This window comes from Balearica regulorum, chromosome 1 (assembly GCF_011004875.1).
Source record: "Balearica regulorum gibbericeps isolate bBalReg1 chromosome 1, bBalReg1.pri, whole genome shotgun sequence".
NCBI lineage: Eukaryota > Metazoa > Chordata > Aves > Gruiformes > Gruidae > Balearica > Balearica regulorum.
In genome coordinates, this window is record NC_046184.1 from 7,996,443 (window position 1) to 8,020,682 (window position 24,240).

General features: G+C 45.9%; 1 protein-coding gene and 1 long non-coding RNA gene across 7 annotated transcripts in view; one reads left to right on the forward strand and one right to left on the reverse strand.

Annotated features, from left to right (window-relative positions):
* FRMD4A (FERM domain containing 4A) overlaps positions 1-24,240 on the reverse strand; it is a 383,039-nt gene that overhangs the window by 202,564 nt on the left and 156,235 nt on the right. Inside the window, exon 1 of one of the 6 annotated variants that reach the window (XM_075767306.1) lies at positions 12,145-12,357. The exons of 4 other annotated variants lie outside the window; for them this stretch is intronic. In XM_075767306.1, coding sequence (XP_075623421.1) covers positions 12,145-12,237 — 93 coding nt within the window. In that variant the 5' untranslated portion in view covers positions 12,238-12,357. Of the gene's footprint in view, positions 1-12,144; positions 12,359-24,240 lie in introns of those variants that run through there. One more of the 6 variants, XM_075767783.1, reaches the window with a different exon arrangement.
* LOC142604151 (uncharacterized) lies at positions 12,485-14,605 on the forward strand. The gene is made up of 4 exons (XR_012838053.1): positions 12,485-12,631; positions 12,813-12,931; positions 13,248-13,285; positions 14,430-14,605. It is a non-coding gene; the product is annotated as an uncharacterized LOC142604151 (long non-coding RNA).

The window sequence follows — 24,240 nt, forward strand, 5'->3', positions numbered from 1 at the left end:
GACAGTGGTCCAGTCAGACAAGAATCGCTGCCTTGGCAGGAAACACCCTCTGTGAATCTGTTTGATTTCAAAATAGGGTATTTGGTTTTGTCAGAAGAGTGATAAAGATATGGGCAGAATAGCAAGAATGAAAGCATATTGCTGCTTCTATAAAAATTGATTGGGAGAGACATAAATCTCAGCAATTATAAATTGGTGATGACCTCATGTTTACTCAAGCTCTGACTGGGAAACTGTCATGGGAAAGAAAAGCCCACATAGATGATATTCTGGGCTCTGTCCCCAGCTGACCGGACGTGGTCAGTTCATTCCAGGATAAGAGAATGTGGACATTTTCATGCTGATATTTCTTAGCTTTGCAAGCTAGGAGCTAGGAGGCAGAGATGGTCAGTGCGTCCCTGATGGGCAATTGTTACGAAACACAAACAACGAAGGGTTTCTCAGAGGCCAGTGCCCGGGGAATTTGAGGCCAGTCCTGCAGTCTCTCCTTGCAAAACAATGACCTTACGGGAGATGGCCTGCGTGCAAGAGTGTGATGGTACATATCCTGGGCTGCAGAAGATCCCTGATCTGTCCTCAAGTGATTCAGGGTATCTGTATTTGTGGGTTTCCATCTGGATGTTCTCTAAAATGTGCCAACTTTCAGAAATGTTTTGCTCCCTTCCCTCCAAGATCATTGAATCATAGAATCACAGACTGGTTTGGGTTGGAAGGGACCTTAAACACCATCCAGTTCCAACCCCCCTGCCATGGGCAGGGACACCCTCCACTAGACCAGGTTGCCCAAAGCCCCATCCAACCTGGCCTTGAACACTGCCAGGGATGGGGCATCCACAACTTCTCTGGGCAATCTGTTCCAGTGTCTCACCACCCTTGTGACCGCAACTCTTTGAGTGCGACCATATAGCCAATTCCTTATCCACTGAGTGGTCCATCCATCAAATCCATGACTTTCCAATTTAGAGACAAGGACATTATGCAGGACAGTGTCAAATGTCTACAAGTCCAGGCAGATGATGTCAGTTGCTCCTCCCTTATCCACCAACACTGTAACCTCATCATAGAAAGCCACCAAATTTGTCAGGCACTATTTGCCCTTAGTGAAGCCATGTTGGCTGTCAGCAGTCACCTCCTTATTTTCCATGTGCCTGAGCTTAGTTTCCAGGAGGATCTGCTCCATGATCTTGCCAGGCACAGAGATAAGACTGACCGGCCTGTAGTTCCCCAGGTCTTCGTTTTTTTCCCTTTTTAAAAATGGGGGTTATGATGTTTCCCCTTTTCCAGTCAGTAGGAACTTCGCCGGACTGCCACAGCCTCTCAGATATGATGGAGAGTGGCTTAGCAACTTCATCCACCAGTTCCCTCTGGACCCATGGATGCATCTCATCAGGTCCCATGGACTTGTGCAAGATGGGGTCCTTTCACCTTCAGACCCTTAAATAGAGGACTGCTGGGGAAGGGAAGGTGCTGACTTCAGAGAAAACACCAGTATCGGGCTCTGTAAGGGATGTTCAGAGACCTCACAGCATCTCTTGGCCTTTGCAGGAAAACATTCATGCTGCCTACATCCTTGTCCTGAATCTTTCAGCAATTTCCCTTCCAGTCTAGAGCGTTTAACAACATCTGTGGATTAGTATAAAACAAAGCTCAGAAATGAAAAGTTTTCAAAATGCTGCTGCAATCCAGAGTCTGGCCAGCACCGTGCAGTCTGCTGTGATCAATTGTGAGGACAAGGGGCTAGATCATCTGTTGGCATCAGCCTGCTTATCTTTCCCCTGACACCATCCTCCAGAAGCTGGAGGTTGGCCCCAAGGCCACTTTAACTGCTCTCCGTTGACTGATTGGATGTGTTGGAATGCAGTAACATAACTGTGCTTTTAAAAATCAACGTCCTCTAGTTTTATGACTCTTCTTGGCTGGGTTCCCACTTGCTGTAACTGAAGCAAACCCTTTTTCATCTGCAGGAAACAGCCACTATTGGTGCATTTGAAAGTTTACAGGAGGATACACGATGGCTGCATGACAGCAAAGTCCAGGATGGAAAAAGGAAGCTTTCCAACATTTCAGAGTGGAAATTATGAAAATTAGAAAGCCTCCTCCTAGTCCCTTGTGTGGTTTGCAAACATGGGTTGGGTGGAGAGATGCTGGAGAGGGAGGAAGGGGGTGTGGATGTGCACTTCCAGCTAATGGGAGCCCTGAAGTTTGATCCTGCTTCAAACACACACAGATTTGCACGGTGTAGCCAGTTCACCTTGGCTTTTACCCTGAAAGCATCCTGGCTGCCAAGCGGGAACGACAGCTCTGGCTGGGTCTTGCAGAGGTCTGGAGAGGATCAATGACTGCAGAGCCTTTGTAATATGTAAAGCCCGATGTATTGTAAGGAATCATTTTAAATTGTGACCTAGGATTGCCAAGGTTCCCTCTTGCAACAGCCCATCCATCATATTAGCCTTGACAGATTTTCTTGGATGGTAGTTTCAAAAATTGGGAATTCCAGGCTCTGCCCTCAGGCAACAGTAACAGCTTTGAGCTTAGCTCTGAGGCAAGGACAGTCTGTGAAACATTTGCAACTCACTTTTCTTGGTTTTCTGTGAAAATCTAGACCTTTAATGAGGACAAACTACCTGGGGGGTTTTTACCTTGCTCCTCCTCCTCCCCGCTGTCTGCTGATACATTAAGATTGACTAAGGGAAGACTGAAAGACAGAAAGTCACTTGTTGCCATCCTCATTTAGCTTCCTAAGATGCTCCAAAGCATCATGGATAATATTACAACCAATGCAGGAAAAGCCTTGTGGCTAGAGAAATACCATGTCTACTGAATGTACAGCAAAAGGATTAATAAAAGCAAGATGTTGGAGAGCTTTTTTGGAGTACAGTGGAGAAGGAAAAGGACATTGGCTTTCTCCTCTCTGAAAAGTGGTAATTTCCCATGGATCGCACTGATCAGGGGAGCACACTGATCCTGTGCTCTTCCCCTGAGCACCTCACAGTGCTGTCACCCAGCCAGATCTCAGCATCCCTTTCAGATGCAGTAAATACAGGCATTTATGCAGAGAAGCTGATATGAGACACATATTGCTTTGAATGTCAGATTATATCTATCCTGCAATGAAAGAGAGGCTTTTGGAAAGGGTGCAAATACAGGATGCAGTCCCTTTCCTATCTCCCCAGCTGCCTGGTACTCAAGTGACATATCTGGCATTTTATCAAGCCATCGGTCATAAAGCCACACCGTGCATTTTCAACGATCTACTTCTGTTGCCCTTATCTCAAGCCTGCAAGCATGTAAATGTGGAAGACCAACCCAGAAGATGTCCATGGCATTGTCCTTCAGAGCAGGTTCAGACATTCCCTCAGGCTCTCTGAACACGTCTCCAAAAGAAACGCCAAGCACCCTGAGTTCCCCCCAAAAACCCCAAACACATAGGCTCCTAAAATTCAACAACTATGTCTGCAAACACTGTCTCAAGGACACAGAGAGGGGCCTGGAGTCCAGGACCCTGCTGCTCAGCACCTCCTTTATGCCTGGTGGAGCCATCCATATGGTGGACAAGAGCATGTGTTGCTGCTCTTGTGGCACAAGTTTTTGCTTTGCTGGGACTTATGCGATGATGTAGCAATCCACAGTGATAAGGAAGCAGAACCTTCTGCCTGGCTCTAACTCCAAAGACATCACAGTCATCATGTTATGCTACAGTTTTCCAGCCTGATCTAAAGGAGCAGCAGACCACCACCAAGGCTATGAGGGCAGGGCCACCAGAAGGATGGCAACATTGACACCTCTCAGTAAAGAGAATGGTAGCCACGTAGTTTGCTGCAAAATCAATAACTATATTGCAAGAGGCACACTTTTTGTTAGCATGCAGGCTTGCACTGTGCTTGCAAGCCTTGACTAGAGGAACAATGACACAGAGCCAGCTCTTGCTCATTTGATCTTCCACACAGGAAAAGCTGTGAGAAACGTACAGTAGTTCCAGCATGAATGACCTGGGCGGCTTTTCTGGCTATGAAATTGATTTATATGTTCTCTAAAAGGGGGTGCAGTCCTTCTGTTTTGCAGTGCACATGCTCCCCTAGAACTTCCCTCCAAGGACAGACACTTTCTCCCACAAGTCCCACAACTATTGGAGGTGGTACTGCAGGAACGAGGGCAAACCCTGGGCTGATAAACCAAAGATTCACAGGGCCATGTGCAGAGCTAGTGAAAATACAGTCATGGGGTCACACCTCTGTTGTGGGGATGTTCACATCTGAGCTGGGCTACCCTGGATGCTCCATCTGGATTTGGTCTCCAGGAGCAAGCATGCAGTGCAGACATGGCAGTCTGTGTTTATCGCCACTAACTAGAAAGGCATTTGCTTACTCTGCAGTTAATGGAAGATGGATGTCAACACAGAGGCCAATTCATCCCATCCTAAATTGTCTTTGAAGATATGAGGATATGTTGCCACCAGAAGATACACATTACTCTCTCCTCTTCTTTGACTACTGAAGAGGCCTAAAAAGGTAGTAAAAATTATTACAGTTGCATGACAAACTTATAAATGGAGGCTGGCTGAAGGTACAAGTGGAATGCAGCTGACACGGGAAATACACACTAGCAAGAACATAAACCACTACCTTTAATCTCTCTTAAATGAGTATCTCCAAAACACATCTCATCCCATCACTCATCTGTTGGGAGTTGGCAGGGTGGAAACTCCCTGTGGCAGAAACTTTTGAGTTAAGGTCAATTTGGTTCACTCTTGCAGTGATTTCTATTCTGATCTAAAATTGTGAAACAGTAAAATGGTAGTTGTTGTGTGCGTAGATCTCCAAAGGGCAGATGCTTAGTGCAGCAACATTAATTGCAGGTTGTCTGTCCTTAGCTATTGTTTCACATGGAGTTTACCTAATTTATGATGATGCAAAACCTGGAGAGAAAATAAATATCCATGGTCCCACCCCATCAAGACTGGGTGGCTTTTATAGAGGGAGTGCTGCAAACTAAAATGAAATTCAACCTCACTTAAGAAACTTGCTCATATATTTCAAAGCGTGCACCACCATAATTACACCTTCTAAATATATTCCAGAAGTACAGCTGGATTGTAGAGTGTGTGTGGGTGACTAAATCGCATCATTTGCAGCCCATTATCGTTTCAAAAGCTTTTCATGTGGGATCTCTGGGAAGTGGACACTAATTGCGCTCCTTGCCTGTGCAATTTGGAGAGTTTGGTCCCAACAAGAAAAAATTAAAGCATAAGAATCACTCATATTCATCTGCTGGTAAAATGAAAAGTCACCATTTCTTTGAAGCCATTAGAAATGATTAGACAATGAGGGTAATACATATTTCACCAGGAAATAAGCTAAGCTCATACAGAAAGTTTGATCAGAAGTTTGGAAGCATGCTGGAAATCTAAATCCAACTTTCTGGACTTTGTCAATCAGCAAAATAGAAACTGTGTGACTATCTACAGAACAGATTTAGTCAGAACAGCCTTTCATGATTTCTATCAGGCTGGTTAGAAGGGTCCTGCTGCTTGTGAGATTCACTGAAGTCACTGCTGGTGTTTAACCAGCCTTATGCTGGTGCCTGGTCTGGACCAAAGATGTTCCAAGAGTGAAAATGGAAAAGCTCTATGAAGGCTAAGTTTGTTGCTCAGCCACTGTTTTGGGGTGGCTTTTTTGGTGTGTGGGTTTGTTGGGGTTTTTTCATAAACTTACAGTAACCTGATCTAAATGGATGAAAAGATCGATCAAGAAATTAAGAACTGGAAAGAGACATGTATTATACTTTGCATTTGTTGTCTGAAGATGCTGTTAGTTCAGGAAATTTTTGAAGCAACATTTAAGCTATCTTTTGTATGGATCATGAATTGACAAAGTCTAGAGACTTTCTACATCTGGAGTTTAAAACCGAACTGAAGGCATGGCCAACCTCGCATGAAACACAGTCTCTGTATGGAAAAGCCCTTCCAGGAAGCTCCTTGTAGGGATGGTAAGTTCTTGCCTTTTAGGCTGTAGAGCACTACCTCGAGGCAAACTACTCAGGTCCTAAACCATCATAAGACCTGAGCTTTGGGCTGCTGGTGGGGGTATGGTCCAGACATGGTCCTAGCTACCTGAGAAAGCCCTTTGAGCAGGCTTATTAGCTTGATGACCAAAAGGGTCCATGATCTACAGGAGCATTTGCACCCCCTCTGAAGCTTTATGAGTCGATTCCCATGATCCCTCCCTTCCATTCACCAAAATTCAAAACATTTGGCTCATTTCTGGCTCCCAAATCTCTGCCCCCTGGCTTGCCCTTGCTCTATCCCCTGACCGACCCTTGCCTATGCAAAGGCAACAAATGTCAAACTGTAATGAAAAAAGCTTTTCATTTTCTGATCAAAATAAAAATCAAAGCACTGGAAACTTCACAAGTGAGCCTCTGCTCTTGAGGTCTCCAGGCCTTGAGAGCTTCCGATAATTCAATTAAGCTCCAACCATTTGAAAGCCAATTTGAGCGGCATCCCAGCTCCGAACTCTGCAGAGTTCACCAGTCACTACCCATTAGCTTCTGCTGTGCTCTCACCTCTTGCACTGTTAACCTGCATCCATTTTGGGGGGATAAAGTCTGGCACAGCTCCTGATCCATTTCACGGGAAAGTCTGTTTTGATTTGTTACACCTTTTAGAAGTGTCACAAAATATTACAACTTCCAGACACCTGAGAGGGTGCGCCAAACATTTATCTGTCTAGGTAGAGTTCAAATTAAACCAATTCATCCAAAATACTTGTGAACAGGTCAGGAGAGATAAAGCTCAGATGAAGAAGATAAAATTGATGTTTCGGCAGTCACAAGTGATTATATCAGAGCATTATACAGGTGACAGTTATGCTACTTAAGGTTATCCTCTTATTCTTTTTTTTTTTTTTTTGACACAATTATTTGTCTGTAGGGCTGGTGAATAATTCATTGCAAATAAAGTGTGTTGCAATTTGCTGCTTTTTCACCGCTCTAAGTTTGTATATTGGTTTTATCACCTTGAGAGTTGAATGACTTCCAGAAAAAAGCTAAGACAACAAGAGTTCCTTGCTTCAAGGTCTCTCTTCTCTCTTGGAAAACTTCCACACTCAATTATCTACTGTTCTTTTGTTACCCACGGTATCTGAATAACTCTGCTGTCACCTTGGCAGTCTATCAGATTGGTAGGGATGCTGTCAAGGTAAGAGACCCATCCAAAAAATGTCACTGAAGGTGCTGAGCAAAGGTCTGCAGAACCTGCATGCTAGCGTAAGAGTTTGCAAGTAAATAGCATGAACTGGAAAGATCAACTTCCCTTGAAGCACTCACTCAGTCGTGGTGTCAGAGCGAGTGCTCGCAGCATCACTCACAGAGCCTCGCACGAGAGGGTTTAACGAATGAGGATCACTCCACCGTGAACGCAGCCAGATCTGCCTTGCCCTGCACTACAGCCCATGGTATGGGTTTCTGATCACTTTGCTCTTGAATCCATGCTGGAAAAAATGATTAATAACAAGCCAAATGCTGAATTATGCTTTGTCCAGTATAAAAAGAAAATCAATAACTCAGAGTAGTAAAAATGCTGGTAGATGTAGTACAGCAGCAAGACAAACTCTTTTTGCCGGGTTTGCTTGAAGGCAACCTCCTCTCTTGCCAAAAACAAAGGTCGCCATAAGCTACAGAATAGCGTGGGAAAACCTGCCTCAGACTTGGCCTGCAGAGCAGAAAGACTAATTTTTTTTTTCTTTTTTTTTTTTTCAGCCCTGGGTTCTCTCTTCTCAAGAGAAATTTATTTATAAGAGGAATGACGTTTCCTGCCACATTCTTGACGTGCTTGCAGCTTGGGATAAGAACATGGGAGCTTTGTCTTCTGCCATCTGTTTTCTATGGCAATAAATATCCATTTACGGATTTATCTCTGCCTGGTGTGTTTTAAAGTCATGATATGAATGAGTGTTCACGGATATCCATTCAGAGAGGAAGTGTCACAGGTAAATACCAGTCCCAGCTCTGCGCTGGTGTAGATTTACACTTGTGTAATGGCCAGTGGAGTTCTGGCTTGGGGCTCTGGTTGCATTTTTAATCTTAGCTTTTCTTCTTCAGAGGCACAAGAAATAAAAAAACCAATCATCTGGACTAAAATCCTGCTGAGCCGCAAGCATCCACTAACACAACTGGGCACAGGGTCTTTAATTTACCGTAGCTGAGAGCTGGGACCTAAAGCCGGGGTGCAAAATGCAAGACCTAATTTAAAATGGCTTTTCCAGCCATATCTTTCCCAGCTTGATTTGTTTCTTTTTCACTTCAGTTAGTCTGGAGATGGCCATCCTTTTTCCATAGCATCTGTAGTGTCATCCTTTGAGCCTTGAAGGCAGAAGAGAGGGCAGACTTGTTCTTTTTTAATACAAGAAAGCTGCATGCTTTCTCTAGGCTTTCTAACTCAAAAAAACAATGCCTGGTGTTTGTGGTGAGAAACATTCCTGTGGCTGGAAAATAGCCAGTGAGGTCTTGAGAGAAGGAGTAAATATGTGTTCTTCTTTACCAGTGCCTTGCAACAGCAGAAGGAGATCTCTGAATGGCGCTAGGCATTTGTTAGACGTTAGCAGGACTCTATTCATCTTCCTCTCACACATCCGCAGCACATGGATACAATAAAGATAGCTCGCGGGCATAAACCGTCTCACATTAATAATGCAAAGGGAGAAAGGACTACATATTTAACGTGCATGTTTACTGGTGGGGGAAGGAGACCCAGAGAAGGAAGATCTGGTAGGGAGGGCTCTGTGTTGAGAAATATTGTGTTAGAGATGGAATTCATGTCACCTGGTTTTGGGGGGGGTGTTCCTCTTCTGAGCAAGGCGTCCCTGTATATGCTGGCTAAAGGAGAGCTGGCTGGGGTTTAAGGAGTTATTGATTCAGCCAAACATGGGTGTTCAGGGCACCACCTCTGCAACCCCCACAGAGTATTTTGACCACCTCTGCAGTGAGCTCGAAGGCAGCCCGAGGTGCTGGCCAGTGTGGAGATATCTCATAGACCTCAGCATTGATTTAGATGAATCCAACTCATGTCTCAGTCCTGACACTGGCTGCTGGTGTGCCCCACGGCACAAAACTTAATTGTACCTCAGCTGACATGTTTGGTGGTCTCTATGCCATACCTACTAATATTTAACACTGTCCTTTTTTATTTGGACTTGCAAAAGCCTTTGCAAAACCATGTCTTCTGCTGGGTGCATGCCACGCATTGCACAGATCTCTCACATCTCAGGCTTTACATGTGCAACTTGCTCACTCGAGACCGTGTTTCGGGCTCTTTCACTGCTGCAGCGGGATTTTGTGGACTCTGAGCTTAGAAACACACCTTCTGCACAGCTTCAGGACCTCAAGCGCAGGGGATCTGCCCTGCCACCTCTAGCTGGTGGGGAGCTCCAGGGAGAGAGAGCACGATTTATGCTTCAACCAGGTTGACCACAACCTCACGGGCCAGGTGCCTGGTGGGGTGGCTCTGTGATGAGGCAGAATAACAGCAAGGACAGAGCTTTAGGACAAAAAAAGAGACGGCTGCAAAGACCATCCTACCAAGTCCTCTGACAACCTTTATAGCAAGGCTCCAGCATTTGCTTGACAAGAATCCTAAACCACTGCAACCTGAGGTCAAGAAGTGGGAAGGAGAGAAATAAACTGTGGATGTGAGGGAAAAGAAAACAACACAGACCCCCCTGACAGAGGCCGGTCACTTTGGCTGTGCATGGAGCTGTTAAGTGTGTCCCCTGCAGCGCTGGTTATCCTTATGCATCCGTTCTTGCCTCCTATATAAATACTGACCTTCTCCAACACCTTCTCCTGCAGGTATTTCCATGCTCTCCCTTGCTCCCCACCACGAGGTTATCTCCTGGAAACACCCTGTGAGAGCACTGCTGTTTTTTACACCTCTCCATCACATGGACTAATGCACACAGCAGAGCAAAGACTCGGGCAGCTGTTGCTCAGGTAGGTCAGAATGGATAGCATGTTTCCAAAGGGGATGTGTGCGTGCATGGAGGAGAGTGGTGCCCCATTTTCCACACTGTTATATGACTTGTCTTTAGGCTCATTGGTCTCATGTATGGTCTGCATGAAAGCCTGAGCCCTTCCAGACGGGGAGGCACCCATCATGGCCAGCAGCAGTGGAGGATGGTTGCCCTGCAGCAGCTGAGAGCTTGCTCTGGCTGAAAAACCATCTGCCACCTTGTGGGAAGCCGCCTTTGAAGGCGAGACCAGACTCTCCGCCTCCCCACATTTGCAAGAGCAGCTGCAAGGCCACCAGACGCCGACCCACCTCCTGTGATCCAGGTCAGCAACAGCAGTGCCTCTCCGGAGGGGAGAACCCTGGCCGATGTTGCAGCGATGCTGGGCACTGTACAGGGGACACAAATAAACCCTGTCCCCAAGGCAGGTTAAGGCTGCAGGCAGGACTGCCCGCCCTGGGCCCCTCTCAGAACCAGCATCTTGAACCGCAAAGCCCAAATTTACCAGAAGGGACATTTCTGAACGCGCTCCAAAGCAACGAACAACAATCAAACAATGGCAGACCAAAGCTGTGTGAATAATTGATTATCTTTGGTTTGCTTGATGGACTGGAAAGGCAAAGAAAATATGTTTCAGGTTGACACAAAGTTATTCTGCTTTCCCTTCTGCCAAATGGAGAAGGAAGAAAAACAAACAAAAAAAGGGCTTTGTGTTTAACTGAAACAGTTTTTGACCTGCATTTAATTTTTGAGAATTTTTTTCATATCCCTTAAAAAAATGAAGACATTCATCCAGATGAAATAGCACTCTGTTTGAAATAAAATGTAGAAAAAAAATTTGGTTTGAAATGTCCAAAACCAGATATTTTTTTTGAGTGACACATGCAACAGAGTCGAAGTAAACTCACAGGTGGCTTCAGCTGCCGCAAAACTGCTTTTCAGCAAAACAGATGCCTTGAGCAAAGGTTTCCCTCAGTCCTGCATGGGGCAACTCTGAGCTGCTCTGGGCTCGTAGAGCTTCTTCACCTGCCACCAGCCATGGGCCAGTGGGCGCAGCATCCCTCGCCCACCCCTACAGCACCCTGCCCAAACGCCCTGTGGCCGGGAGCGTGCAGACCGTGCCCGTTCCCTTGAGCCGAGCACCGTTTTGGGGGATATCAGCAGTGACAAGCAGAGGGGGTGTGCAAGGTGTCCCCCCGGGGGGCTGTGCCATCCCTGCCAGGTCCGGCAGAGACAGCTCGGCAGGCAAAGGCAGCCCGAACTGCTCGGTGTGCCCTCGGTGTGCGCTCCGCAGGTGTGCATCGCTCACTGAGCCGAGCCCCATGTCCCAGCCACCGCCTCTTTGTCAGCCTGTCAGTCCTTCAAAATGATGGGATCCCCCCTGGTCCCCCTGGCGCTGCCGCTAAGGCGATGTGCTTTCAGGAAATTAATGACATAATTACGGCTTCCCCAGGACCTGCTGCTACGCCTGCTACAGCAAGAAAGCAACAGCATCGCCTTGGCCAGCCAGGGACTGCCAGCCCTGCTGTGGCACCGACCAGAGCAACGCGTCGTGCACTGTACAGCCCATATGGTGCTGTGCAACCACTGCTCGCTATACATCTCTGCTGGGACAGGCGCTAGTGGGCATCTGCATCTGTGTTCCCTTACGCAGAGCCCTTCCACATCAGCCTGTGCTTTCCAGTGGTATTCATTATTTGACATTATTATTATTATTATTATTATTATTATTATTTTTATTTACTCCCCACTGCTACAGGTCAGTGCTGCTGTATGCCATCACACTGCCTCAATGAGTACTGATTATTAGAAATTATCCTTTTCAGAAATTATTACCTCCAAATATTATCACAGAGCCTTTAACTAGTTTTAATTGCTGCATGTTATCTTATTGTTCCTGCTGGCACTGATTACTACCCCAAGTTATCACACAGCCTCTGACTAGTACTAATTCCCATTCATCACCATACAGGTCCCATCAATAGTAATTTCTACACACCATGGCACACACCAATAGTAATTTCTACGCACCATGACATAACCCCTATTAGCTCTGACTGCTTAACAGGGCAGACAACTGCTATCAAATGGTACCCTCCTCATCCTCTGGGCATGCATTCAGGACAAAGAAATCATGGCTTACCCTTTCCACACTGCGTCTCCTCAGTGATCCATATGGTATTTTGAATAAAAGTCTTCGGGTCCTACCCGGAGTCACAGCTGTCTGTACTACCATAGTGCAAAGCTAACTCGTGTGTGTGTGCGTGTATGTGTGTGAGAGAGTTCACAGCACACACAGGCTTCCTTTGAAATAACTTACAGTCTCATCTAGATTTCCCAACTATCAAATAGCCGAGTGGGTTTTCACATCAGACCATATGAGTCAAGATGTGGCTTGTTTGAAAGAAGGAGGGGGGGAAAAGGGAAAGGAAAAAAAAAAAAAAAAAGGAAAACCCAAGCCTTGTAACCTTAACAACATGCTTCAAGCAGCGTATCTTTAGCTTCCTTCTGTTTCTCGGTGTAGTTTGCTCAGCAGGATTGCTGTGCCACAGAGGTGGAAGAATTAAGCTTCTGGGGAGAATGTTCCAAAAATGTCAAGCTCGCTTCTTGTTGCTACAGATGGTAACCAGGTCAGTTGTCTAATCAAAGCTCTATCATCAGAGTTATTATACATTTTGCCATGTGACTGCAGACCCCTCTGGTTTGCTGTACAGTAGATCACATGTTCACCTTAAAAAGAATATCTGGTGTATCACCATCTGGTGCAGAGATTAATGTTAAATCCGACGTTCAGATATTCCTCTCTCCTAGATGTTGGAAAGCACATGCCCAGAGCACAGGGCTCGAACGGATCATCTGGGCTGCTCCGCTGAACACAAGCACTCACCGATTCAGGCTACGTGGTCTGTACGGCGCAGGGCAGTGCATGCGTAAGTACAGGGAACAGACACTACCACTCACACTCACGTCTGTATACATGTGTATCAGTGGAAGCCTGCCTGGTGATGCCTACAGCTTCTATCTGCACTTACAAAAATTGTTATATTACAGCTGCCTATAACTGTGAAGTGTTGTCTTCACAAAGTCAGTCTCTATGTCTACTTCTTTTTTCTCTTACAAAGCCACATTAGAGACTAGTAGACGATGATACTTCCTTTCTGTGGAAGAAAACTTTGAAATTATTTTTACACTTTAAATGGTACACAAGTGGTTTGGAAATGAGAAAAATATTTTCCCTTCCCACAGACTTTCTGCAACGCTGGGAGTTGTCCCGAAGCAGCCAGGTAAGAGCCCGTGTTTTTATAGAAATGTGTTTTGGATGTTGTGCTCATTTCCATGCCTCGGTTAGAGGTACTGGTCCAGATGCAGTTTAGAGTTAATGTGTACAAAGTAGGAGCTTCTCAGTCCACCAACTCCATAGTGGTATTCTGAATTTGCTTAGTAAAACGGAAAAGATGTTGGCCCACGCTCCTTTCCTTGGAGCAGTCTAGCTGGGAGAGCAAAATCTGCTGAGCTGTGGAGCCAACCCCTTCCTCCATGTATTGTTCTTGTTTTAATGCAAAACTAAAAATACTTTGTTTTGATCGAAGTCCAAAAGCCAGGATGAAGGTGTTAGGGACATGACTTTAAAGCAATCGTTTAAAATAAAGAAGAGAAACTCTGTATCTGCTTGGCATATGCACATGCATTAAAACCAGGCAAAGAAAAAACCCAGCAACTTGATGTGGGAAACTCTAAATATTAAAACAATCAGCCTTTGTTCATAATTAGTTCCATATGTCTCTTGCCAAAGAGAGTGAGAGAGACAGGAAAAGATGGAAATATCTTAAGCATGACTGACTTATATAGGTTCTTTATGTGGAATAGGTGCAGGGTTAGGGTCTTTGCTTCTTACGGGTTGTTTTTTTTTTTAATGTGATCTGCTTTAGTGGGAGCTTTGCCTGAATGAAAACTGAGTCACATCTGCATCAGGACCTCAGGGGCGAGTGCTTCATACGAGAGCAGAGAAGCAAAGATCTCCCTGCTCACCTGATCTGCAGCCCTGGGCTGGGGGGGCTCCTGCTCACACCAGCCCCCTTCCCCAGGAGCTGTCATATTCCTGCAAGCAAGGTCCCCCTCAAGCCCAAGTCTTTGAGACCAGCCTTGTAGATAGAACTTTATCCACTAGAGGGGACAAAGAGCCGTAACACACCATCTCCACCAGCGTCTACAAGCAACCAAGCTCCAGGACCAGAGGCAGACAGTCTAGTGGTACCAGCATGAAGCACCACATAGACTCATTTCCTCCACAGGGGAAAGGGGAGAGTATGTTCAGTCATTTCCACGAACTACAAGTTCTTTGCGTAGGTTTTTAGGTTTTGCAAATGAATTGCAAATCTGCATATTGCTTAAGGCAGCTGAATAGTAATCAAATATTCTTCTTTGCAGGAAACCTCTTGCGCATGTGAAAAGTAGAAGAAATCTAGCCATTTGCATGGTATTGGAACCAGTTCCAACGAGATCCCTGCATATTCCAATGGGCCTCACTCCTCCTTCCCTCCCTGTGCTGCACGCCAGGCACAACTCTACATGTATCCTCCACAGAAACCGCATAAAACTGGAGAACTGGACCCACTATGACAATTTCTCTTTCTTCTGTCTCATTCCTCATTTCCCAGTTGTTATGAACCTGGAGACGGGAAGCCAAACTAGAATCATCAGGACTGCAGAAACCATCTGGAAAGATGAGATGCTGGCTTTTTATTTTTAGAGTTGTTCAAGATACATTGGTAAGCAAGTGTATAGGGTAGTCTATTAGGATTAGTTTTATAGATTGCCTATAGGATAGGTAATGTCAACCATGGTCTCATGATGGTCTTTCTAGTTGTTCCCAGAAAGAGATTTTAGGTGTTTGTTGCAGATGTAGGCATGTCCAAGGGCATTTCAGTCCATCAAATTCTGAATTTCCCTCTGGAGAGCCCCTTCTCTCTCGCAGTTGACTGCAGAGGCAGATTAAGATGGCCAGACTCATCACTGAGGCTTCGTTCAGCTGTCGGGTCTGCAGAGACGATCTCCAGACTGAACAGCATGGTAGGAAATAAAAGCCAAACTATTGTAAGGGAACGTCCTGGCCTCACCACCACAGACCCTCAAAAGAGACACGCTGTATTTACTAACTGCTGAAAGACAAAACTCTTTAAAGCAGTGGATGCTTTTCAGTACTAATTGCAGACTGCCAGGAGCAGCGGTTTGCGGTAACAATGCATCAGAGGAAAGTGCATTCCAATAGATTGCTATTTAGACTAGATTTTTTTTTTTTGGTCTTTAATGAAAAGGAGGGAGAAATCATTTACTGCTGCAAAGCGTGTCTTATATTTGCAATAGAGGAGTCGAGTTTCAAATCAGTGTATGCCCAGCGGAGATCAGTGAATGGAAACCAGTGACAGCAGTGGCACAGAATGAAATGCAGTATGTGGTATCTATCAGATCTATCAATAAGACGCTGTTCTATAAAACTAAAAAGTCACTCAGTACAGAAAAAAAAAATCCACTTAAGTTCTGTACTCCATGAAGACACAAGTATGGCAACAGAATAAGAGGAGAACAAGGATAATTTGCTGCTCCTGACAGTATTTTCCGTCCTAGATGATATCTATGGTCTATATCAATAGCAAAGCCAAATTCTTCCCTGGAGTCCTGATAGAGAAACCACTTGCATTTAAGCTCTTCAGCAGCTCCTATTAATCTTGGTGGAATTTCTTACTTCCCACTGCAAGAAATCCTCCCTGGCTGATTTGTTGGGGCATGGCAGAACAATAGGAAGACAAGGAGAACAGGGTGATGCTTTGGGGTTGCAGTCCCTACAGTGACTTAGCTTATGTTTTACTGCACCCAGAATCAGACTGTAAAGGAAACTGCCTCACTGGGGGCGAAAGATAAGCACAGGTTGTCATTGCACATCCAGCTTGCCTTAAAATTACACATTCTCCCCCCTGATTTCCCAGTCTTATATGGTGTTTTACAGAGAAACATTATGATCACTCTAGCCTGGGGAGGGATGTGGTAAAACACACCAGGTGGAGCTCCATTCCCGTATGAGCCTTTTCCATCAGAGCTGTCAATAACCCAGCAGCTTGCTGGGTGAGAGAGGCTGTTTGCAGCCCCTAGTCGTGAAAGTCCAGGGGCTTCCCCTGTGTGTGGCAAGGCTGTGTCACATCTGGGGACCACACAGACCGTCACACGTCCCTGTCTCCTCTGGGCAAGCAGTGAATGTGAGGGCCTTTGCTGGGTGCAGCAATCCAGGCTGAACGTGAAGGTCAGCCCCACACTTGAACAGAGATTCTTGCTGTGTTTCACTCTGTTTTGATGTTCTGGGTTACGTAATGATCAGCACGGTGTTGGACTGTGCAGCATGTCCATCACTTGTACCAACCGAGATGATTGGGAATGTAGGCTCCTGAGACAGCTTTGCATTGTGCTACAGCATAGTTGGTTAACCATCTGCACTTCATAGACATGTTAGGAGGTCTGACTACCATAAGCCTAAACCGAAAACCAGAACCAAGCACTTCTGGACTCAGAGATCTGATGCACATCGCTGTAGGTTAGCCTAGAATGTAATGTTAGATGTTCCTAAATTTCCTCATCCATTGGTATTTCAACAGAAATATCCACATGGCCACTTACTTATCTGTTGCTTTTTGTACCTCAGCCTTGGGTGTCATGGGAAATGGCTGGCAGAGCAGTGTGAAACCCAGGATGTCACCTGCTGAGACTGCACCTAGCCAAGCACTTAGACCCATCAGTTGGTGTGTCCACTAAGCCAGCAAGTTCTTGGCACAGCCTCTAGTGAAAGTCATAGCACAGATGCAGACACCCGAGAAAATGTCTTCAGGAAAGGGGACAGAGCAACCTGCACCCTTCCTCTTCTCCTACTGCCACCAAACAGACTCTCCAGGAGCAGCCTCCATCTCACCTCCAGTCCTCCTCAACACCCACCGCCCTGTGCACAGTCCTTGCTGGGGAGAACGGTCCCAGACTCCGCACATCCAGGCAGATGGGCTCCTGGAAAACCCTGTCCAGAAGGACAGCAGCAGTTAGCAAGTGGGGCCTCTGCTAGATGGAAGGACATTTCCCTTGTGTTTTAGTGTGCCGGTAGGTCGGATCCTTTCCCACATAACTCAGAGAGACAGCAGTTAATTAGGGAGGGAACTTGCCTGACCCCATCACCCTGGAGACACGCCCCTGTAAACATCATGAAGGGATCGCAGAGGCCACCTCTGACTTCCAGGGCTTATATAAACAAAAGAGGAGATATTTGGCAACACCACCACATTCCCACATCGTGGATGTGTAGCAGAGGCTGGATGTGATGCATACAATAGCAGTCATGCACTCAACTAGGGTATGACCGTGCAGTATTTCTATCAGGGACCTAGTCTAAAGTCTTTGGAAATCCTGGCGACTGCAAGGAGTGTGCAAGTACTTGGTGCATCTCAGTATCAAGTCTTAAAATGTGCGTGGGCTATTTCTGCGTAGTGCTTAGCACTGCTGATTTGCTTCAATTCCTGAATAAATAGGGGTTTGCCTAGCATGGCATGGAAGACACTCAGCCTTGAGCTACATTTAAGGCTTAAACAGGATATGTGACATATGGACTATGTCAAACACTGTGAAGATAAATGCTTCTTTGTTCTGTGTAATTTTCCCTCTTTTAAAACTTCATCCTTGTTACACTGCTTTGATTAATCTTAATATATTGCGGGAAAGCATATGTGTCTATGTGAGGGAAGGAGAGAGAATTATGTTGCCCCAAGAGAAAGCCACATGGATAGCAAAGAGGCCAACATGTCCCTAAAGAAAGGAGGGAAGCAGAAGACATTAGGAGGGGTTTTTTTTTTAAGCCTTGCCAGACTTGGTAAACAGCCTCTCAGGCAAATTTTGGTTTGTAGTTGGGGTCTCACAGGCATGGAATAATGATGACTTTTCTCTGAGTGAGGAGAAAACTGGGTTTGCACAAAACTGGAAGAGGAACTGCTTAACACTGGCAAAATAAAAAACCAATTTGGTTATGTTCTGAGCTTTGTAGATTTACATGGACAGATGAAGAAATGTGAAAAAATTGTCTGACTCCCTGGATATTCAGCCTTGGAGTCTCTCTCTGTAATTCCTATAGTTTATATTTTATTGCTTCAGCTCTTCTGTGTCTGCGAAGCTCTAACACCCTACCTCAGTTGCAGGAGATATCTGGAGTGACATTTACCTCTGCTAACTTTGGTTGCTTTCATCTGACCTTGTCATCTGGACACCTTCATCAGCGAAGAGAAATGGGCACTTGCAAGGTTTGAAACACCAGACCTGCTTCAGCTGCCTATGTCAGTGAGGGGTGAATGATACCTAAAAGTGTCGATGTCTCCCCACTGATTATAAAATAAGCTTGATAACTGGCCACTCTTGGTCTACCTCTCCAGCAAGCAGAAGTTCTGCTGTGTCCCTTGGTAGCTGTACTTAATTATCTCAGTTTTGCTAACACCCCTGTTGACATTCGCATTCCCAGCTCTTGATTCTCATCTTCTTTTTGTCCATTGTTCTGCGTGGGTGAGCAAGCACAGACTGCTCCACAAAGCCTCTTTCTGTTCCACAGAGGCTTTCCAAGGGTCAACAGCACGACCTGACTCCCATGGGAGCGAGGTTAGGAGTTATCTGCAGTTGACAGCACTGTGCACAAGGCTGCAGCACAACACTATGGCTTTTCTTCTGCTCCAGGAATCTTCATGACAGCTGTGGCTAGTAACTCAGGGTTCAAAAAATGACTCAACAAATTCATGAAAGAATGTCTACTGTGGGCTGCTAAATTCAAAGACAACACTTCAGGGTCAGGAAACCCCCGAGTGCGAACAACTGGTGGTTGGAAGATGACTGTGGGAACTGTGGCTACGTACTTGCCCTGTTCTTACATTTGTCTGTAGACACCTGATGTTAGTTGCTGCCTGAGACATGATGCTGGACCAGATCATTCATTGGAAAGACCTGGTATGGTAATTTTTATATTCTCATTTTCAGAAGACTCTAAGCAAAATCTGATTAACCTAATCGGAACTCTTTAATGTCACAATCATGCTGAGCAACCACAGCTTTTAGGGCAGGTCAAGGGGCCCGATTCTGCTCCTACCCACCCCACTGGCAGAACTCAGGCTGACTCCCGTGGTGGAAAATGAGCCTTTAAATCTCGTGCAAACTGGACACTGAGGATAAACCGGAGGATGTTGCTGTTGCTAGCGAGCAACTCATTAGGAGCTGCTTCAAAGAACTGATTTCTCTGATAAATAAACATGTGGAAATACCCATAATATTGCAGAGGGTGAGGTTAGCACCCACACTTTTGCATTATGCATGAGTTGTGACTGCTCCAAGTACGAACTTCCTGCTAGCTCTTCGATTAGCAAGTCCTGGTAGCCCGGCAAAGCCACACAATTTATTGCCACTATAGAGGTTAATGGATCACTTTACATGTTGATAATGTCTTATTATTGCAATGGTTATTAAGAAAAATGTAACAGACACCAAGAGTCGATAGTAACTGCAAGAACGTTTGTTTGATTACAGCAGGGATGGAGACTGCTGTGTGCAGGGCTCACTGTGCAAATGGTGGTCGAAGCAAGTTCATTACAACCATCTTTCTGCACCTCTCCTTTCTCCAGATCATCCTCAGTACCAGCTGTGAGAATTGCTACTGTTTATCGGTGTTGATAGCATGAGAAGATAGGAAGGTTAATGGTGTAATTACCCCAAGAATGGACAAAGATAACAACTATCTATGCCAGACCATACTAAGAATAGATCCAAAGGCATACTTCATCCTTGGCACTGGGGATCTGTGTCCCAGACATTGATGATTGGATTATTCTGCAGTTGTGGTGGAGTATTATACTCCGAATGGAAAAAAATCACCAAACTGTGATTCTGGAAATTAGATTTCTACTCTCTTTTAAGTGGGAGGATGAAGGAGGTGCTGCTCAAATGGCTTCATGTCCCTCCGTCTCAGTTTCCTGATCTGAAAATGATAAGAAGAGCTGGCACTGATCACAGCTGCTATTTATTGTTACTAAAAAGACAGGTCACTTAAATGTCCTTGTCATGGCAGCTCAGTTTTAAGAGCTGGAATATGTGGACATCAGTAGCCGCCACTCCAGATCCTCACTGGGATGGGGTGGCCTTGTCCACCTCATGGTTCTATCCCCATTGCCAAGGTCCACAAGGGAACCCTGCCTCCTTTGGCACCTCTGGCCAGGGGAGCTGACCATCATTTTGGACTCTTCAGTGTTAGGGTTTGATTCCTCCTCCTTCAAATATCCAGCTTTAGATCTGGCTGGATGTAGGAGTTTGTCTCAGACTTTAGTTCCTGTTCACTGCTAGCTGGCAGAAGAATGAGCCAGAACACTTGCAGCATCCCAGGTAATTTCCTCTGACTTCCTCTGGCTAAGTTATGGTATTAGAAATGGAGATTTAGTTTCGTATCCTTGCTATTTTAGTGTTAACTCTGCCAGGACTTGACAATGCGGGGAGGGAGAAGAGCAGCTGTTTCTCAGGCTGGAGCATAGCAAATTCGGATTGCTATGTCCACCCAGGGCATAGCAACCACAGCCCTCTCTGTGCCAGGAAGCCCTCATGAAAGTCACTTTCATCAGAGAGTTTCCTAAATATATATATACACACAGATATTTTCATATAACACAAATATAATGGGTATTTGTATCTATACACAGATATATGCATAGGTATATATTTATCTGTGGAGTGTGGTGGGAGGAAGGCTGAGGAGCCAGCTATAGAAATAGATGTCTACAGGAATGTAGGTGGAGTTATGGAGCATACTGTGGATTTGGCAGGCTTGGTTGTGTTTGGATGATGTCTAAGACCGCCATGAACTCTGGAGACAAATTGCCTGTCGTTTCCCAGGTGTTATTTGGAGTGGGCCAGGGATACAGTGTTCACGGTTTAAAGACTTCATCTAAGTCTCTCTTTCTCCCCTGGGACATCCACTGCAGCTTCGTCATGCCTGCCTTCAGAAATCAGTCTGCTTTTTGAGGCCAGCTGATGTTTGACTAATTCAGGCTCAGTTTTCCACCAGGATTATTATCCCTTTGACTGTTTGCTTGAGAGTCTGTTTATTCTAAGTCTAAAGCCACATCTATAATGCAAGGAAAAGCATCCCTCAGCAGGGCAGGATCCACATCCCACCTCACTCCTGAACCCTCCCAGACATCCCATGGAAAGCGCCCCAGGCATGCTAGGCTTGGTGTATCATGGAGGCTCGCTCTAGCTGTGCCTGAGGCAAGGCTTGGAAGTCAGCACAGTTGGTCCTGAGGTGTACCTTAAAGGTGTCCTTTCACAGACTGCACAAGAATAATTAGCGTGTCCAGAGGCGAGGAGTGTTTGGCTCAGGGATGCAAGCAGTGAAACAAGGATCCAGAGCCTGTATATTTTACCCAGACCCTCTTCCCCCCCTTAGCACACCCGAGGGACTTGCTGAGCTTGTCCCTGCGCTGCGTCCCTACTTTGGCCTCTGCCTCCCTGTCCAGGTTTCTCCAGGCAGCCAAGTCCCAGCTCATCGAGCAGCTCGATGGCAGCCTGCCGGTGATGACAGCTAATTATGAAATGTCACATTGGAGGCTTCCCTTTTATCTCGCCTTGTAGAGCCCAGCAAAGCTCTCCAACGCCCTTTGGTAACAGGGGAAAGGAAGTGTCAGTGCAGCAACAGCTGCTTCTCTGATAGCGGGATGACAACGCAGCGAGTACACCATGTCCTGGAAGGAAGTGGCAGCTCATGTCATGTGGATGCAAATCTCTAGTCTCCACCAAAAAAAAAAAAAAAAAAGTTTAAAAAAGTGTTCCCGTGTAATATTAGCTTTCCAGAGGAAGCATTAAACACATCTGCTGCCCAGGCTTGCCATCCTCCCTGTGAAACTGCTGAACTCACTCCAGGTGAGTTCCTATAGGACAACTAAGTGAAAAACCTTGTCCAGCAAAAAGCTGGCCCAATCCTATAGTCTTTCTTCAGTCAGTATTCCTGCAGAAGCTAAATTGCATCAAGGTGGGTTGGTCTGAGCTGAGCTAGGGCTCAGTTTTCTTTAGAAACTGGTGGTTACTTCTCATTTTCTGTCCACTATAACCTTTCTCTCGGCACTGTGATAAAGTGGGCTTGCTAGCTTGGTACGAGCAGTTAAAGTGGGCTTTGTCAGGGTCCACTGATCTGGGAATGGGTTACTGCCCCTGCAGTCCAATAAGCATTAAAACCAGGTTTCTTCAAATGACAAAAAAAAGACAAGTCAAGGCTCCACAGACCACAGTTTCCTAATTTTGTAAGTAATCACCTGCTTTGGAGCAGTGGATGGCACTGGAGAATTGGAAAAGGAGCATTACTGTGACAGATGGCTTCATTCTTTCAGCAATAAACCTGACATGGATGAAGATGCATGGCACGGAGGAGGCTTCGAGATCATTCCCAGGAGGGTCCTGTTACGTGGCAGTCCATCAGCCTGCAGCCCGTTCAGCCCCACTGGCCTGGCCCCGTGCTCCTCACCCAAGTACTAGTCTGGCCAGTAACGGCAAAACACTTGGTAATGGATTGATGACCTCTGACGAACCTGGCTGCCAGAATGGTCTATAACAGCCAGAGCTTTATGATTTGCCCTTCCTTCATACTGAGTTTCATATTTACTTTTCTGTGTCCAGTAGCAGAGATTATTTTTAGCACTGCTCAATGGACAGGTGGTTTAAGTTCAAACATAGCCGCAAGGGAAGGTGATGTATGAGTAAAGCCTGAGAATTGTTCCTGATCGTGTCAGACAAAATGATTCTGCATTTTGAATGTTTGGTCTAGATTATCTAAAATTCTTCCTGCCATAATTCCTAGGTAGTTTTTAGAAGAGATCAGCTAGCTGAAAACATGGTTACTCATCAGGGAAAACTTATTTCCTTGATTTGCATACATTAGATTCACAGTCCTGATAGTCAAAGCAAGCTGTGAAGCCTGGACATGCTACCCTGAGTCTTCCAGCCCCAGGCTCTGCAGAGGGACAAGGGGGGCGAAGCATCGACACTACTGCAGTGTGCCCCTGCACAATGCTGCACTGACACACCAGCTCTTCCAGAGCCAGCTGGGGGTCTGGCGTGGCACAGCGTGGCACCGCATAGACATGTCTCTGCATCACAATTTCAGCTGTGACTGCAACGTCCCAGCTGGGGACGTGTCACTGGGTTTCTGTAATTACACATTTGAGGTACCAGTTCAGAACACAACGTGAGGAGAGATCCATTGGTTTCACAGACTGAGGCCACCTGCACCTCTGGAGAATTTGGCCCATATTTTATTTGGTCTACTGTCACCCTCATTAAGAAAAACCTCAAACCCCAAACCCCATGAGGAAAGACACTTGGATGGAGGCAAGAGGTGAACATAAGGCTGGACAAAGCCTAGACACAGCTCCAAAACAGTGCTCATGATGGCATGAAGAGCCATAGAAGAAATGATTCCCTATGACATCTCTCATAGGGCTGTGTGGTTCCCAGCAGGACAGGAGGCTTCAAACATGACAAGACACATGTAGGATTGTAGCTTTGGCTCTTTCAGCCTCAATTAACTCAGTCACCTCTGGCTTTCTAGATCCTGGCAGTCTCTCAGATACTGCTTGGCGCTACCCCGTGACAAAATGTCTGTAATCATCCCACTGTTCAATGACACCTGCCCCATGGAGGCTCTTAGTCTCCCAAGTGTCCAGCACCCAACTCAATGAAGTGATGCTGAGCTACAAATAGACCAAGAGGGATCGTGGTGCCAAGTTTATTCTACAGCAACTGCAAATAGTCCAAAGAAAGCACCGGCCCCTTCCCACGCAGACTAACTTACAGCATGCTGTGGTCATGAGATGCGGATGTTGCATCTTTGCTTGTCATGGGGATTTAAACCCTTAGGGATTTTCTCTGGGATGCATGGTACTCAGAGCTGGGGAAAGGAGTTGAACCCAGAGTGGCAAATAATCATTAGGCTGATTCAAATCTTACAGCCCAAAGAGTATTTCAGTATTTCATACCCTACGTAAAGGCTTTGACAGGGCAGCCTCCAACTATTTTCCTCTACCCCCTATCTCAGCAACCTGTGGGAAAGGGGACAGGGCACTCCCCAAAGCGCCGAGGGGAGATGCCAACCCAGAGAGACTTGAATCCATTTCACAGCACAGATGGACGCCTTAGTAACTGG